The sequence below is a fragment of the Rhamphochromis sp. 'chilingali' genome, assembly GCF_963969265.1.
Source record: "Rhamphochromis sp. 'chilingali' genome assembly, chromosome: 9".
Lineage (NCBI taxonomy): Eukaryota > Metazoa > Chordata > Actinopteri > Cichliformes > Cichlidae > Rhamphochromis > Rhamphochromis sp. 'chilingali'.
The window spans coordinates 17,535,989-17,554,467 of record NC_137936.1 but is presented as its reverse complement, the minus strand read 5'-3'; the positions used below and the strand labels follow the sequence as shown (position 1 = coordinate 17,554,467).

General features: G+C 41.3%; 1 protein-coding gene across 2 annotated transcripts; it reads right to left on the bottom strand.

The window, feature by feature from the left end:
• Positions 1–261: 261 nt before the first annotated feature.
• On the bottom strand, positions 262–10,520 carry LOC308403379 (leucine-rich repeat neuronal protein 1-like). Of its 2 annotated transcripts, none has more exons than XM_080892724.1 (2): positions 10,183–10,520; positions 262–3,350 (listed from the first exon to the last, which is right to left on the bottom strand). In XM_080892724.1, exon 2 carries the CDS (start codon positions 3,145–3,147, stop codon positions 1,000–1,002), a length of 2,148 nt encoding a protein of 715 aa, XP_080748850.1. In that variant the 5' UTR covers positions 3,148–3,350; positions 10,183–10,520; the 3' UTR covers positions 262–999. The 2 variants fall into 2 exon arrangements, with proteins under 2 accessions (XP_080748850.1, XP_080748851.1); XM_080892725.1 differs by having other exon boundaries at positions 10,345–10,520.
• Positions 10,521–18,479: the final 7,959 nt, after the last annotated feature.

The following is an 18,479-nucleotide window of genomic DNA, read 5'->3' as shown; positions in this document are numbered from 1 at the left end:
TTGTATGTTGTATTAGTTATGTACTGAAAGTAAAAGCTTTGATAAACAGCCATATTAAACATGATTAGTTTTAATATGTAGCATCCACCAGAGGGCAGCACACATTCACGTCTATCTGTGGAACTGAGAGTTTACAGTACCATTTATTAAGACATGAGATTCAGAGCCTAAATACAGCATGTGTCATCAACCACTAACACTGTTAATCTAAAGCGAACAGATGCAATTCTAATGCCAAAGAGTCACAGAAAACTCCCAAAGTTCTGTAAAAGAATCAAAATGTTATTTATTTTAACGTGTTTAGTATACATGTTGCATGTGAAAATAATAAACTAAGCAGCCAACAAATGTCTAGCCAAATAAAAGAATGAACAAAAAGTCAAAAGGCTTCTAGTGCACCTTAAGGAAAAAGAAGTCAAAAGGTACTTATCAAACATTTGCATTTCTAGCATTTAACATCACATTTATCTGCAAACTAAAATCCTAATATCTTGCGCTGTAAATTAGAAAGTTCAAAGATATAGTTGATACAACATTACTGCACAATTGCTAACATTCAGTAGACAGTTTAACAAGTCTAAACCCCATTGTCAGCTTCGAAGTTTGTACAAACTCCTTTATCTATCAGTGCGCAACAGATTAACTGTTTTACAAAACCGAGAAAGAAACATTTCTAGTAATGCTGGAAGAAGTTCATCGACCCTGCTGCTGTAGAAGCTTCCCAAAAATAAGTGAGTCAAAAATGTACCACAGAAACAGAGCAGAGCAACTAAGACAACCTGGAGGCTAACTACAGCTGCCATCTTGGAAAGTCCAGAACGTTAGAAAGAATCAAACAAAGGCGATACGCTATACTAATAAAAATCCTGCACTTGATCACTCTGCCTCTTATTAGCAAAGCTGAGAATACAAAAAAATTGCAACTTTAGTCAACTTTTGCCCCAAAATGGCAAAAGTGTGTCGTTGTGCTGCTGGAGACAATAAATCCTCAGTGAATCCTCACCACATGTAATAACTGCGTGTGGTGTCAACAGGAGAGGGTTTTCCCTCTGTGCTCCCATCTTTGTCCTTCTCACCGTCAGCCTCCCATAAGTTAATGAGTGGAGGGTAGAGCTCGTTAAGTGGAATGGAGGATGTCTTCAGCATGTATTTCTTCAAGGAGTGGTGGTAATTTTTCCTCTTCCATCTTCGGGCCATGTAGATGCCCACAGTGGCCAGACTGAGGAAGAGCAACATGGTTGACATGACAGCTAGCACAGCTGCGCTTGGGTGCTGGTCTGTCAGGTCCAGGGCAAAGGTAGCGCTACGTGTTGTCACATTAACGCAAGACTTGTGTGTCTGCAGGTGGATGTTGGAGACAGTGAGGCATACCTCGTACTCGGTGGCAGGTTGAAGGTGCGTGAGGTTGTACTCGTGGACATCTACAGGGACACGGGCTGTGTAGGTGATGTGTGGATTGTCAATCTTCATGGTGGCCGAAGCCCACTTCAGGTTCGAGGACATGACATTAGAGTTGACTTTCCAGGACACCAAGATGGAGTGTGACTCCGTCTGCTTGACATAAATCTTCATCACCTGAGCGCTGTCGAGCAGGGTTCCATTTATGCGGATGGTGGCGACCCGTGTGTCGGCCCCTTCAGTGTTCTGGGCCACGCAGGTGTAACGACCAGAATCTTGCACCTGCACGTGAGAAAGCCGCAGGGTGCCCTCGCTGCTCAAGTGATAGCGCTCTGACACAGTGTCCATTGTGATTTTGTTTCCAAGAGGAGTCACCCAGTATATATCTGGATTTGGTTCAGCCATTGCCCGGCAGTCCAGGCTCACGCTCATGCCCAGCTCTAGATTCAAGTGGCTGGGAAAGGTTTCATGGGATATAAGGGGAAGACACTGCTCCGTTGACTCCAGCAGCCTGAACTCTCTGACTCGTTGACCTCTAAATTCTGGTGGGGAGGTGCACAGCATAGTCAAGGGCTCCATGAAGCGCACCGTGGTCCTGTTGGAACTCATCCACTGTATGACACAATCACACCGCAATGGGTTGCTGTGGAGACTGATCTCCCGCAGATTTGGCAACACATCCACAGTTTGCTTGTAAAGGGCAGTAAGAGCATTATTATTAAGCATCAGACTCTCAAGGGATGGCATATCCCTGAATGCAAACCTGTGGATATAAGACAGCTTCGGGTTGTTGGTTGCCTCTAGTTTAGTCAGTTCTGGGAGGTTGTCCATAGCATAACGGTCAATAGACACTAACTCCATCATGTTGTTGATGCCCAGCTCCTTCAGACGTAGCATGTTTCTGAAGTCTCCTTCTTGAATTTTCTGGACTGGATTCTTGTTTAAATCCAAGAACTTGAGATTGGGAAGTTTCTGAAGGGCCAGTTGGGGGATACTGACCAATTTGTTGTCATAGAAAGAAATGCTCTCCAAATTATCTAAACCTACAAATGCATCGGGTGGAACATCAGTGAGATCCATTCCAGCCAGAACCAGACTTCTCAGCCTTACTAGGGGCTTGAAGTTCATGTCTAGGAGGCCAATAACTGGATTCTCCCCAATCATGAGAATCTCAAGATTGGGTGTTTCTTCAAACCAGCGGCTATCTATGACATGGAGCCTGTTGGAGTTAAGGTGGAGGCGCAGCAGACTGTGCAGTCCTGCAAATGCTCGAGGGGAGATGGAGCTTATCTGGTTGTGGTTGATGTAGAGCTCCTGAAGGTTGGAGAGGTTTTGCAGGCAGTGGTCTGGCAGCTGCGTGATCTGGTTCTCCTCTAGATGCAGGGTGGTCAGGTGGTTCATGCTTGTGAGGCCGACAGCTTCCACAGTGCTAAAGTTGTTTTGGGATAAATCTAGCTCCGTCAAGTTAAACAGTACCTCCAGCTCTCCGCTGGTACGAGAGATGGCGTTGCTTTGGAGCAGTAACACTTGGGTATCCACTGACAGGTTGGTAGGGATGTGTGTTAGCCTTAGATCATTGCAATCCACTGTAGTTGCCTCCTTGTAGGTTGACTGAGGGGTGAACCAAGGGCGGATCTCGCAAACACACAAATGAGGGCAATCTTTGCCGTGTGCCGGTGACAGAAAGCAAAGAAGCAATCCTATGCACAACCAGATTAGAGGAGGCCAAGGCTGACAGCTGAGCGCCATGTTGTCTCCTCTCCCTGCTCACAAAAGGCTTAAATGAGAGGCAGCGTTTGGGAGGAGGATATAAGGGTACGGTTAATAAGCATTAGTCTCCTTTGTAGCTAGCTGCTGTAGGTTGAGAATAGTGATTTCTAACCAAGAGGACGGAGTTTGCAAAAGACAGGCAGGACAGGCATTAGATCCAAACTTCAACTTGAGGTTTTGACCTGAAAAAGAAAAAGAGTAAAGCAGCTGTTAAGGGATATAAGTAACTGGGGGGGAAAATTGAAAAACGGCATAACAGAATGAAGTGAGAAAGTAATGAGTTCATTATTAATTTCAAGATGATGGAAAAAAATGAGACACGTCACATTTCCATACCAGCACCTCACAGATGTTTAGGGATATTTAAAATGATGTGTCTAACAGGGCAGAAAGAATCTGTCAAATTCATGTGGTTCCCCTTGAGTCACATAGGAATTTATCATCATTTTAAATTGTAGCTCACACATCCAGACATAACTGATAATAAGCAGAAGTGTGTTTAATTAATTTGAGATCTTGAAATGAACTTCAGCTGAAACAAGTCATCCCAAAGGACTGCTTGAAATTTGCTCTTGAGCGAGGCACTCTTTATTTACATGTAAAGCTTTAGTGTTACAGCAATGAAATCACAAGGCATTGCAACGTATTTAAAATCTTGCTCCTCCTTCACTAAAACTGCCATTTTACCCAAGCAGGTTAACTAACAGGGAGAAAGAGGCAACATTTTTAGACTGAGCACTACACTTTTCAGCACGTAGGATGATAGGTTTGTTTTTGCCTGTGCCTCCTTGATGTATCTGTCTCCTTGGAGATTATGAAAATGTTTTCTCTCGCTCTCTCTCTCTGGTTTGGTTAGATTATCTGCATACCAGCTTAGTTTCAGTTATCCTCTTCAACGAGCGAGCAGGGTGGGAGCAGCCGGCAACTCTGGCTGTGAGCCCATTACACAACAGGCTTAATATACTGGGAGTGAGTGCTCTTCACTGTTAATCACTCACTGCTTATGATAAAGACCCATGGTAGGCAGTCACAAAAAAAGTTTGAGCTGTGGGCCCGCTGTATAACTGTGCACGTCCAGGTTTGTTGAGATTAAGATGAGCTGACTGTCATCCTGAGCCACCAGCGCATTTTTAAGATTTTATGCTTTTTTGCTTTTGTTCTACAGTCTGATGTCACCCAGTCTGACAAATATTACTAAGAATGACCGGCACAGACAAGCAATATGAGTGTTGAGAATGAGGAACTGCTGTCAGTTTCTTTGAACAAATAAAAAGAATTCCTCTATACTGTTACAAACTAGAAAAATAACATTCTTCTTTTAGCTAGTTTTGCACGTGCAGACACGGTATCTTGTCTGTATGTGAGGTTGTGTTTGTGTCTATGTGTCGGTACGCATCCTAAACAACTGAAAGGAAATCTCCATTTATTCCTATAATAGAAGACAGAGAAATGGGAAAGCAAAAGAGGCTCTTGGCTTTCTTTCACTAAAACAAACAACTGCAGTTTCAGCTTCCAGTGTGACTAACACTAACGCTTGTTTTGATCCTCACATACTGAGGTTGAGTTTGTGCATGCGTGTGCGTGTGTGTGTGTGTGTGTGTGTGTGTGTGTGTGTGTGTGTGTGTGTGTGTGTGTGTGTGTGTGTGTGTGTGTGTGTGTGTGTGTGTGTGTGTGTGTGTGTGTGCGAGATGGGTAACATTTATTTCAGATCGTAAGTAGCAGGTTCCTCAGATATTAACATAAAATAGATACAGATTGTTTTCCCTCACCTTTCATATGGTGTCTGTTCACGCTTTGCGATGTGTTGACAGATTCTCGCTGTTTTTCCCTTAACATCGCATACACCATAATGTAAAAACTGCTTGACAGATACAGAATAAAAGCCTGTGCCATGTCGAGAAATAAGTTGTTTCTAGAAATTGAAATGCAGCAGAGGAGAGGAACTGCACATACAAAAAAAAGGCAAATTCAGTCAAATAGAGGAAATATACCACAGAAAGTTTAAGCATTAAAGCTTCAGCGCTCACCCCAGTTTCTCAAAAGAATTCATATGCTACCTTGGATCAGGTGGCTGATCTCTGCAGTGACCTGGTCACACACTATCCGATCTAATGATTCTCTCAGTGTGACTAAAGTGAGGCAGCAGGAACGTGTGCCTACTATTCATAGATCCTGATTAGAAAACTCTGAACATGTGGCTTCTCCTTCTGCTTTTAATCATCCATCATTTAAATAATCCAGTCATATGTTCTTCATTTTAATTACTTGCCTATAAATATATGTAGAAATCTCCTCGATAACACATTTATCTGTCCTCTCTCTCTTGCTCCATGTGTTGCGTTGCTCGGGTATTAAATTGGAGAAGACAGGAGGAGTGATGTTTGTTTTCATGCTGAGGCCATAAAACTCAGACACCTGCCACTAGGTTTCTGGCAGCCTGGCAACACTGTGGGAGTCAGCATCCGGTCCCCACCTATGTCTTGCTGTGTGTACGTGTTGACCTTATTGACCCTGGGAAGTTTTGTTGGGCACATATGCTCTTTTTCACTGGTAGTTTGCTTCATAATGATTGCAGTACACAAATTTACACGTACACTCTCTCCGCTCAACCCACACACACACATATTGTTGGCCACGGACCAGTTCTGCTGAAGTGATTGGAATGGCTTCCCACCTGTTCATAACATCGAGCCTTTGCTGGTCCAGTGCTAAGCCATGCAGCCTGCTGCTCTGACCCCCTGCTCACTGCTACTCTTACTAACGTGTTTGAAGGATAACTTTAATCTATGTCCATCGCTTTTTTTGCATACATTGTGTCAGAGTGTTATGGCCTTTAATGCACATTCTTACAGTTTTCTACACAGCTTGTGTGTTCTGTGCAGTCTTATAGACTGCTTCTGTAACTGAGAAGCTCCACGTACAACTTCCTCATGATAACTATATATTCTGTAGTGGGCAACACACTTCAGTCTCACAATTTAAACTGCAACAGAGGACTTGTAAAGTCCTACCAGATCATATCAACAAGAGGGTGGGTGGTGGACAACTTTATGAACTTTTGTTTTCACTGCTCTCAGGGATGCAGCAGAGATTCGGTTTGAGATATAATATAATACACTCACTGCCACAGCAGGGCTGCACCTCTTGGGTACGAGCACCTTTATGCTGAAAATCTATTGCTAATCACTCGGCTGTGGCAGCAGAGAGCACAGATATTGTATGAAACATATTTCTTCTTACATTTGGATCTACACTTTCACATAAAATACATTTTTCGTCCCATCGCAACACATCCCCCGACACATACCCGTCCTTGCCTATTCTTATTTAACTTGCTGATTTTTACATGCATGCATACTCAGAACACTAGAAGGAGGAAGAAAAATCCTTCAGTAGCTCGGCATTATCCAGCTGACTGTCTAAACTGAAGGCTCAAGCTGAGGGATTTACTCTCACAGCACACCCAGTAGTTATGAGGTTTTAATCCAAGTTCACATTATATATATAAAATGCGTCAACAACCATCTACAATTGCTGCACGGAATCTACAATTGGTCTGCACTTGGTTCAGCTGAACCTTCAGAGGTTCATTGGCCCTGAGGGTCCGAAGCATGACAGCAGGATGTAATTGCGGCACATAACGAAGTTTGTCTGTTCTATGTTAAGGCTCCATAAATCTATTTATAAGACATTTTCTTTGGACAATACAAGTGGCGAGATAATGAGAGCCCCTGAAGGAAAACAAACCTGCAATCAGATGCAAGATCATTTCTCTTTAGATCTGCGGCATGCAAGTCTTTATGGGTGCACCTGGCAGTCGTTGTTTTCAATCACAGACATTAAAGAGGGGATTTGAAAACACTTTGATTGAATAAAAATCATGACACTTGTGTTGTTTTATGAGTAATTTCAGTTCATTTGATTTTACGCCCTTCTAAGAATTGCCGCTAATATTATATTTCACCATATGCCCCTGGCACAGCCAGGAGGGACCTCACTTGATAGCGCACCACATCATTTTTCACAGGAGGCAATTCTTTCACCCATCTGTTTCTGGGGCCCGTTTCACTGGGTGCAAAATGTGAGCAGTGTTTCTGTATCAGCAGCCACACAACAGGCTCACAGACATGCCATCACCATGGCAACGGCTATGCCACCGGCATTTGTTCCATAACCAAAGATATGAGAAGACAGCTATTAGTGCCATCAGGCAGCGAATGAAATATGCCAGTAAAAACTTGGGCTGGTGCAATAGAAACCCACTGGTATGATTAAACAGCCAACCATATGTGCAAGGAAAACACTGCCCTCGCAGAGGAACCAATAAATAAAACTATACTTTGCACATGCATCACCATACGCTATATTATAATAAGACACTTATTCATTTACTAATGCTTCGAGTTTGCCATGACAAACAGCATCAATCCAGAGCTGTAATGTGGCACTGAAACCTAAGCAATGCCGCCTGATGTTTTCTTCATGTCCTCACTGTGCTGGCCTGCCTGAGAGACATCCTGTTTCTGCTCCATTAGTATGCAAGTGTCTCACTTCACATCATAGAGGGCTTTGGTGCAGCTGCTGATTGCAGAGGTGTAGCTGAGAGGGATGCATGTCCAACCAGTCAGGAAAAAGACAGAGCGCAAAGAGAGAGAAGGTGGAGAGCTCGAAGACTACAGGAGGAGCTGAAAACGCCACAGGACTCAAGGAGCAATGACAAAATCGAATAGTATGTATGGAATCACGGAAAAGTACGCTGCATGATTTCTTCAGAATCCACTGAAGGTTAAAAGTCGCAGAGCAGCAAATTGTCTCTGTATTTCCATTTACCGCAAATCCATACAGGAGGCTTATTTCCCTGTGGAACAGAGATGGATCTTGACACAATTTTTCTTCTTTGGCTTTATTTTTTTTTCTGTCCCTTTTTTTTGTCCACACTCTCCCTCTCCACCTCAGCTCTCCTTAAAGTTGCAGCGTGTGTGAAAAGCCAATATGTTGTCATTGGAGTATCGATTAATCATAGTGACATGCCAAGGTCTCTAATCTCTGGGGAATCCCTATTTGGAAAGACTCAGAGGTCAAGGGAAATTAACTTTCTCTGTTTAAATTGACCTACTGCACAGAGCAAAGAAATCGTGCCAATATTAATTCTTTTGAGTGGAATTTTAGGAAATGTGCTTCTTTATTATGTGTGAGTTTACATGTGGGAAGGGACAGTGAAGACTGCATGTGTACAATAAAAATGTTGTGAATGAATGTGGTTTGCATCGAATGGACAATAAGTCTTCACAAACTTAGTTCATTTACTATTTCTTATTTTTACCTACATTTTCAGTGTTTTAGTTTGTTTTTAATGACATACTTAATCTTTAAATTGACCGAGCATCATATTTTATTTTAAAAAGGCTTTTTAAAGTACTATGTAGAGTGTGAAAAAACATATACTGATAATGAAATAAAATAAAAACACTCATTCAGTCACAACAAAACGACAAGACCTTTAATGGCTCATTGCGTTCCCATGTTTGAATTCACATCACACTCTCAAAGGAATAAGGTCAAGCTGTTGACACCCGCAACTCCCCTCCACCACTGTGGGAACTGCAGCTCCAGAACATGCTGCAGCGGTAGCCCTATGGCGCACAATGGCGCACAGACACACCAAGTCGTGTCTTTGTGTCGGTATTTTCTCACACTCCCTGTTACCAGCTGAGGAGATACGTCACTGTGCATTGTTGATGCTAAGATTCGGGGGGGGGATCCACAGCTTTCATATCACTGGCTCGTTGGGCGACTACACAAAGTTGTGTGCTTGCATTTGCTGGAAGATTGGCAGTGTGCAAATCATGCACAATCTTTTTGTCTGTGTAAACAAGATGACAAAACTCAACCAGACGTTTGTAATAAACAGTTATGATCCTCAACCCTTGGTGCCGCATTAGTGACCTCAGTAACAGGTGCTCTGTAGTGCAGCAGCTGAAACAACAGAGCCAACTTGACAAAGGTGACCTGAACAATGCAGACCCCCCCCCCCCCCCCCCCGCTTTCTTTTTAGTAGAAACACAGGGTTGTCTGTCTCCTTTCCTCTCCTTGTCATAATTTCACACACTTCCTAAGGATTCATTTCCTCACCCTTATTTGGCATGCACATATATAAATATGTGTGTGTGTGTATATATATATATATATATATATATATATATGTGTGTGTGTGTGTGTGTGTGTGTGTGTGTGTGTGTGTGTGTGTGTGGGGAGAGAGGTGAATACTACTCAGCTGCCCCAGTGCACTCTGCACTGCACCGGGTAAGTATGTGTAAATGTTAAATGTTACACTACATTGTTAGTTCAACCAACTACAGTGGAAAGTCTGCAATACTGCGCGTTTAACAACATCCATGTAGAGATGTATTTAGATCTTTTATGGAGAAAACTATAACAATTAAATCAGAAATAATTTCACTTAAAGCCATTTTTAACACCAGGTTTGGTTCATGTTTTCTTTGTTTTCCTGCGTCCTAACGTCACACATTGATGATTGTCTAGACTTGGAACGGCTCATAATGAAGATATGCCCTGTAGAGACTGACTGCAGAGCGCAATCTCCTCGAAAAATCACAGCAAAAAAAGCATTTTATTGATAAGACTGACTGAGCACACACCGCAGAATGATAACGTCCAAACATCGATAAACCTTAATATTATTATTATTATTTTTTTTTTTTTAATATTACTATTATTGAATAATCTATATTTCCGTTTGTTCGGGCAATCAAATCAGTCTTGTCTCTTAACGAGAATCCATTATTGTCACATTGGATCTTTGTTGAACAGTGCAGCTCTCAAATCTTTTTAAGAACTGCAAAATGATGACTTCATCTGTATCGTTCTGAAACGGATTAAAATATTAATGCCGTCATACAAGTCAGAAATTAAGAAAATCGCCCGAGCTGTTCTATGGGCATGCACCGAAAAACATCAGCACATGCATAAAATAAACAGGCGTTTTGCTCTCACCTACGAAGCGCCGAATCCTCCGTACCAAAGAATGCTGCAGGCTACTGTATGTGACCCATGCAGCATCCGCCACTCCAGGAAGGTGACTGAGCGACGCAAACTATGTTTTCGAATACAGATGTGAACCCGAACGAAGAGATTTTGTAGCAAAGCACCCCGTACCCCGGCTTTTCGCTCCCCTTCTACTCCAACTGGTGTTTGAGACACGGCGACAGGCGATACTTCAGCAGTGAAAAGCAGCAGCGCGCAGCTTCCAGAGAGCAGCTGCCCTGTACAGGTCAGCTGGACAGAAAAGCCTCTGACACCGACTCTGGTGCCCAAACAAGCAGCCTCACCATCTGTTCTGTCATCACAACCATGGGAACGAAAATCCCACCCTACCGGCCGTAAACTGCGATGCGCGTATTATGTTGTGATTGAACCTCAGGCTGAGGAAACAATGACATGTGACTACACTGAGACTATTTCGATGTTTTCTTTTTAGATTATTAGTGTTATTGTTGAGCGCTTAAACATTGTGCGTATTTTCACTCTTCGGGTAAACCTTACTGAAAAGTAGTTATCACCAGTGAAAAAAATGTGTGAACGTGTTTGGTAGAAAATCTTTTGTCTGCCACGAGCTCGGAGTTAATAATTCATAATAATTATGAATTGAAATGGACTTTAAAGTGGATCTAGTCACCCCACTTCTTCCCCCATTTCCCTAGCTCTCTCTTCCATGTGCATGCGCGCGCGCACACATACACACGCACAGACTCGGAAGTTTAATGACTAACATTGAATTCCTGGACTTTTACCATCTTTACACACTGGACCTTACCCAATGGTTTCTCAAGACTAACTGGTGGAACATGGAGTCGCTGCAGGCATGGATGACCTGGAGAAAAACATGAAGAGAAGCTAGGTTCAGTGATATAATGATAATGTAATTTTTTATTATAATTGAATTGTTAATGATTTTTGGCTGCTGGGTGTGAACTTTGTGGCTTGTGGAGCTTCTGAAGTTTAAGAATCACTCAACTTGAACATTACCAGAACCCTTTGACCAGATCTTCAGCATTAAATTAAACTGTTTACATCATAGGGATTTTCTTTTATCCACATACGGAAGGCGAGTCCCCACACTGACGTGGAAACAGATTTAGGCATAAGGCAAGTAATACGCAAACTCTTCACACAAACACAGGAGTCCATTTTGGGAATTTAAGAAAGATACATATTTCCTACACAACTGTCACTTCTTTGGATTCATTCTTGCTCCTCCGCCGCCTCCTCCTCCTCCCTCCTTTTCTTGCGGGAGCCGTGAAAATGACACTGTTTCATCACTTTCTGTTTGAGCTGCAAGTCTGGGCACTGCCTGTCAGGTACTTCATCCAAACTACAGCTACGGAGAACAGATGTTATCATCAATGTGTGCAAGAATGTGTGCAAGGATGTCACGTGCAGGGTTTGCTCTTTTACAAAAGAATTAAGGAGATAATTGCAGATATATGTATATACATTGTCAGCACAAAGACACTTTTGCCATTTTATTGGTTTTTATCAAAGCTTTTATAGATTCTCCATTCCACATTAGTAGACCAAGTTTGGATTTGTGTACCACTGATGAAATACTGCAGTGTTCAACCATTTCACATGGTTATGATGGACTGTTGATAGAAAAACGCAAACAGTTAAAAGGATTATGAACTGTTGACCCCAGGAAACAGATGACTCTTCAGATACATACATTCGTTTAATACTGAGCAGACCCCAAAGAAAACCTCAGTGGTAGTGGAAGTTAATATGATGGCGTCCTTCTTGTGACATCCACATAGTAGGCATTTTAGGTTATTCTTTTTGTTTTGTTGTTGGAATCTTGAATTTTTTTTGAAGAGAAAGGACCAGTCCATTCACCATTTCGATTTGTCACCCCCTAACCCTATAAATCAGAGGGTTCTGAACATTCTCCTCAGACCCCCTCACATTGTAGTGGAGCCCTTTTTGAGTTGCATCCATCAACAACAAAAAAGGTTTATGCATTTCACTTTGTTGATGGAAACCCAACAGACTAACTCCTGTTCTGCACAGGATACAATATAATATTCTATATGTCAACATCCTGATGTCAGTAAACTAAAGGTGAGAAAGTGCATCAGGAGATTTTTATTTATTTTTTTACCACCCTGATCTCGAGAATTAGGCAGCATTAAGTAAGAAATTAACCTTATTTTCTTTCACTTCTGTAGGCTAGCAGTCAGTTTTCCTGCAGAAGTAAACATAAAATGAATGAATTCAATTATAGGTCATATTTTAGTCTAAAATCAAATAGAACATGTCAGCAATAATGACTAATTTTGCATAATTTATTTTGGATGCGCAGGAAAGAGAGCAGAAAAAGAGAAAAGCGAGCAGGCTGACGAGGAAACAGCTGCATCCTCTGAATCTCAGATGATGTTCTAGTCTAGATTTACATTTTGAATTATTCCGTATAGTTGCAGGGCGTCTAAGTACAAATGTATAATTTTTTTTTTCTTATATTTGCCAATTTGCAGAATCCATCTGGAACTTTTTCTACGTCCTTTGTGATGTATAAAACTCGCTACTGCTCACATCGTGCTACCCCCACTGAGAGCTCAAAGTTGATTCAGCAGTCAGTGCGTGCGCAGGTTGCAACCAGCAAATCATAATTTCCCACCATTAACCTGCAGTGCTTGTGGTGTGGTTGCTCTGGCAACAACTCCCTCCCAGGAATGGCGATGCAGCATATCCACCGATTTATTAGATCTCCGATCACACAGCTCCCTCCACATGACCATCTGGGAAAAACAGTCGCAAAGAAACATGTGCCCCCTGTTTTACCTTTCGCAGGTCTTCTCGTGATTTTGCTGCACTGCACTCCGCTGAAGAGACGATAAGATGTCATTTTTCTTGTCAGTGCTTGTTTGGGGTCATACATGGGTGGACTATAAAAGGCAGAAATGATCAGATGAATACTGAAATAAAATGCATGCTGAGAAGTAGATGGAGACACTCACAGACATGATAATGCCTCCTTTTTTTTATCCAGAAGCATTTGCTTGAGTTCACCCACGGTTTATTTGGAACACATAAAATAATATTTATTGGAGCACAAGATCTCAAGGGAGTTTTATTTGAAGAGATTTTTTTTAACTGAGCTTTACTGATGTTATTATTAACAGTCTCATGCTGTTTTCAGATGGAACCAGAGCAGATGCTGCTTGCCTCTGAACATTTAACACATTTACAGCCTTGATGTGACATTATGCCATAATTACACCATCCTTGGTACCATCACCACCTTCTGCCAAACTGCAGCAAACACTTCTAAGGAACTGCAGATGCCCATTCCACCAACGCTAATAAACGGACACTTACACGTGTGAAGTTGTGAGCACATATACACTCACTAGCCACTTTATTGGGAACACCTGTTTAGCTGCTCTTTACTACAAATACATTAGCCAATCACTTGGGAGTGAGCCAGTGCATTGAAGCATGCAGACATGTTCAAGACAACCTGCTGAGGTTCAAACTGGGGAATGAAAGGTGATTTAATAAGGCTACAGTTCACATGGTCTCACCAAAACTGGAAATAGAAAACTAGAAAAACATTGTCTGGTCTCAATTTCTCCTGCTAAGGTTAAATATCATGAGAGCATGAATTCATTGTGCCTTGCATGAAAGGTTTTAAGCTGCTGGTGGTGAAATGGTGTAGCACATTTTTTCATGGCACACTTTGGGCTCCTTAGCACTATATGACTATCACAAACACCACAGCCTACCTCAGTGTTGTTGCTGACCATAGTCATCCCTTCATGACCACAGTGTGCAATCTTCTGATGGCTGCTTCCACCAGAATGACGCACCATGTGATAAAGCTTAGTTAATCTCAAACTGGTTTCTTAAACATGGCGTTCACTGCATTCAACTTACATCAACAGTCACCAGATTTCATTCCAATAGAGCGCGATTGGCATGTGGTGGAATGAGAGATTCTCATCATGGATGAGACCAGAAATTTGGAGCAAAATCTCTGAGGAAAGTTTCCAAAACTTAGATTAGTCTTTGCCAAGAAGATTTAAAGCAGTTCTAAAAGCAAAAGAGGATCCATCCCAATATAATGGCAAGATGTACGTAATGAAGTGGCCGGTGTGTGTATACATGACAAATACAGAGGTGTGTTTTTATTTCTGTTTAGTTTCTCTGTGACTTAATAACTATGAAGTTAGATTTTGGTGCAGATGGTGCAGTTGAAATGATTATTATTCACTTCCTTGAATAGTGCTTGGGCCTTGGCCTAGTTGTGAGTTTTGTAATTTTCTAACTTTATAATAATTTAGACTTGGGATGGGCAGAGAAACAGAAACATCTTACAATACTGCATGTTGCAATTCAACAAAAACTAGCACAACCAGCCTCAGAAAATCTCCCCTCAGCTGAATCAGCTCCTTTCAGTATCAACGTAGATTGAACATTTTAAGCTTCACTGCATTTATTGCAGGGTTTTCACATTTTATACCAACAGTGTACAGGTGCTGTGTTTTCTGTGACTTTCAGCTGGCTCTGTTATATTATACCAAACCATAGACTATAATACTGATGATCATTGTTTTGGGGATATCAGCAATATCACTCCCACAACTACAGCTACAGCCCAGAGTCTTAACTTAACCTAGCTCAACTATCTTTCCAAAAAATAGCAAATAAATAGCCAAAAAAAACAACCCCATAACCAAATCAATCACCCCCACATCTCTTTGTCTACAAATTATGACAGTTTGTCCATATCACATAGGTTTTTTTTTAGGGGATTCCCAAAAAGCAGTTGGCACATGCTAATTAGTAAACTTTAAAGGTGCTGACAGGATGGAGCCAGACTGGCTTTAAGGTAAGCTAAATCTCAGATATTACAAGGATATTGTTCTTGTATCTGTATGTTGTGACTCTAATGAGTAAAGTATTTTATTACATTCTTCGAAATTCTCAAGTCACTTAGGGTCCACTCAAATAAACACACAAAAGTACGTTCTTATACACCCGCAGATAAAGGTAAACTGTGCCTACAAACCCGAACTATTTAACAAAAAATGCGAGTGATAGTTATATGAGAGAGCGTGACTGCATTATTAATCCTGGGAGAGTTAATATTTGATAATCTTTAACCATACTGTTAAACATGCTGTTTAGAAATGCAGGGCAGAGTGATACCACTGACTTTGTATGTCCAGCTCCACTGCTGAGACTCAAGGTGAATTTGTGTGAAATGTCTCATCGGAATTGGTCTTAATAGCCACAGAGGTGATGAGGTCCTGACTTCTGTTACACATGTCACTTTGCATTAGTGTCCACATTAGGGCCTTCTACTCTGCAACCAATCAGAGCCACTTAAAAACAAAATCAACAGATCCCTTTCTAATTGCTCCTTAGCAAAGCAATTTAGCAGAGGCTCTTGGGAACTGACTTTCATTTGAGTTTGTCAAATGCAGGCCTTGCTTGATTTGTTTTGGCCCAATCCAAAATTAAAACAGTTTCTGAAGCATTTGCAGTGTGTGTGTGTGTGTGTGTGTGTGTGTGTGTGTATAAAGTAGCCGTGTGTACTCCTTTACGTTTTGCTTTTCTTTTTGCAAAAATATATTAATAACACTAATTGCCCCTGGGTGTACTGTGGTGAAAAAGTATAATAGAATAATAGCATCTCGTTAATCAGTTGTATTTATCCATCCTTCTCATGTCCTCTCTCAGACAAATGAGAATATTAAAAGCAATTTGGTTCTTTTCTGTTCATTCCTGCAACAATAACAACTCCTTAAAAATTCAATCACACGTGGCACGAGTAGGGTTTTACATCACTGATGTCTTGCAAAGCAGGAGAAAAAAAATGCTTTGACAGCCTCAAGTCGAAGAATGAGGTTTTTTGTTTTGTTTTGTTTTTTATACTTCCAATTTCACAGATACAGCTGGGGACGCACAAAAGAAAAATGTTGTCAAGTTCAAATATTCCGAATGAATCAAACTCTATTCTATTCATTCCATTTCAAAGCAAGACTTAAATATGCCTTATGTGTCATCATCAAGAGGTAATTGGGAGTATGTTGAGATCAGGGAAACCAGAATACTTCAGTTTGTGTCCAAAGAAGTTATTTTTTTATTTTATCGGTTACTAATGGAATAATTTTACTTTTGTATCAAGCGGAGTAATATTTTTTTTGGCTCAGTTTTTATCCTAGAGACATATTTGTGCATTTAAGTGATATCACTGCCGATCTTTGACTCAGATATTGCAAGACTTACTGGACAGACTGGCATGAAATATGATGTATTCTGGCTTTGATCATCCCTGTAACAGCAATTCACTCATGTTATGAAATATCACGTCATCAGTTTGATAGTAGCTGCAAGATGGTTCTCCTCCAGAAATCAATAAACTACTAAAAGAACGTCTTCATCGAGAAAAAACAATAAAATGTACGCATACTTTACCTGATGAATACATACCTGCAAAATTAATGTGATTCACCCAAGCTTCAATTTGTGCCTGGAGTTAATTTGCATATATTTTCATGCTAACATGCCAAAGTGGTTGGTGAACTGCATGGTAAACAAGCTTTTAAGCTGCAATATATCAGCATGATAGCATTATCATTATGAGCAAATTAGCATGCTACATTCAGCATTTTGTTCAGACCTCTCTAGCAGGGTGCAGGCCAGCCTCACAGGGCTTCTAACACTGCTGCAGACCCTTAAAAAGCTTTTGTAGCATTGCTTTAAGCTTAACTCATCCCTCAGAATAGAAATACACAGTATGCTTAAGCAGTCATTGGTATAATGCTTTATATTACACGCTTTTGTGTAAGCATAGATCCACCTGAGTAAGCACAGCGCTGTTTAAAAGCATGGTACTCAGGATTCTGCATTGTGTGTACGTGTATTATTAGAGCAGGAAATTTTGCTTCTCAGCTCTTTTTACGTTCATACTGAGAAAAAGAGAAATCTGTCTCTCCCCATCCTCCATCCTTATCCCTCCTTGTACCCCCTCCCTCGCCTGTGCCAGCTGAACAAAGACAACTGTTCTTTGTTTGCTTCATGCTCCGTCTGAGCTTGAAGTCAGAATGTGTCTTTTTTTTCTTCTTCTTTTTTTTACTGATGCTTGTGGCAGAGATAGAAGTACTGCTAATGTGTGCGTCTATGGGCAGCAGATATGCAGAGAAAGAAATAATCCAAAAGAAAACATTAAGCTTTGTGCCCACCAGGTTTCTGTTTGGAGTACGTTTTTGCAGATATTTTCAATAGAGGCAGCTGAAGCAGCTGTTTTTGTGAAAGCACTTTACCCGGCACCTTTTCTCGTTCAAAACACTCCACCTTTTTGTTCAGCTGCTCTCCGTGCTTGAGCTGAAAAATATCTTACAAAGAAACATTGCACTTTTGCTGTCAAGAGGATGAGATGTTCTCAGAGATCAAAGCACTTCATCCTTGAAGCATCCCAGTGCATTTTTGCAAGGGAAAAAAAAGTGTCCAGAAAGCAACAAGGATTCGGGTTGAGGGAAAGGGCAAGTTGGCCCACTTAGGAAGAAGGAAGGTGAATAAAAATGTAGTGAAGTGATTAGGGCCAGCAGAGGATTTGCATTAGGAGAAGTTAAGGGAGTGATGGATTTAAATATATATATGCCCCACTCAATTTTCTCTATATGGTAGGACTGGTGTGCGCTGGGGAGGGGCGGTGAAGTGATTCACCAGTCTGTGTTATTGGGTAAGTGGGGGGTAGAGGGTGGGTGGCCTCTTTAACCAGTCTGCTTCCTCGTGGAATATCTCTTTGTCTTTATTTTTTATAATTCCTCTTCTTGTCTTCAGAGCCCTGATTGCCTTTTCATGCTGGTTTATATTACTAGTCATTAGCACTGTGCCAGGAAGAAAAGAACGTGCATGTCACAATTAATTATTTCCATAGCATGATGAGAAAGTATGCATAATTAATCGGCATGTTCATAATGCAGATGTCAGTTTGTGTGGTCTGTGAAAATTTTGTATAATGTGCAAAATTCTCAGTTAGAGGGTAAATCCTTTGGACTGTTAAAGTCTCTCAGTGAATGGGATAATTTAGCTCCATTTCCTGGCTGACTGATATCAATAGATTGAGAGTTACAGAGCGTGAAGAGAGTGGGTGGCTATTAGCTCTTATAAATCATGCTGATTCTAGAACGAAAGAGCCAGTGCTTCAGAGGAGTAGTGAGTGGGTGGAGGGTGTCAAGGACAGGAAAACTTCAGAGAATGTACCTTAAAGAGTCTTTAGCAGAATG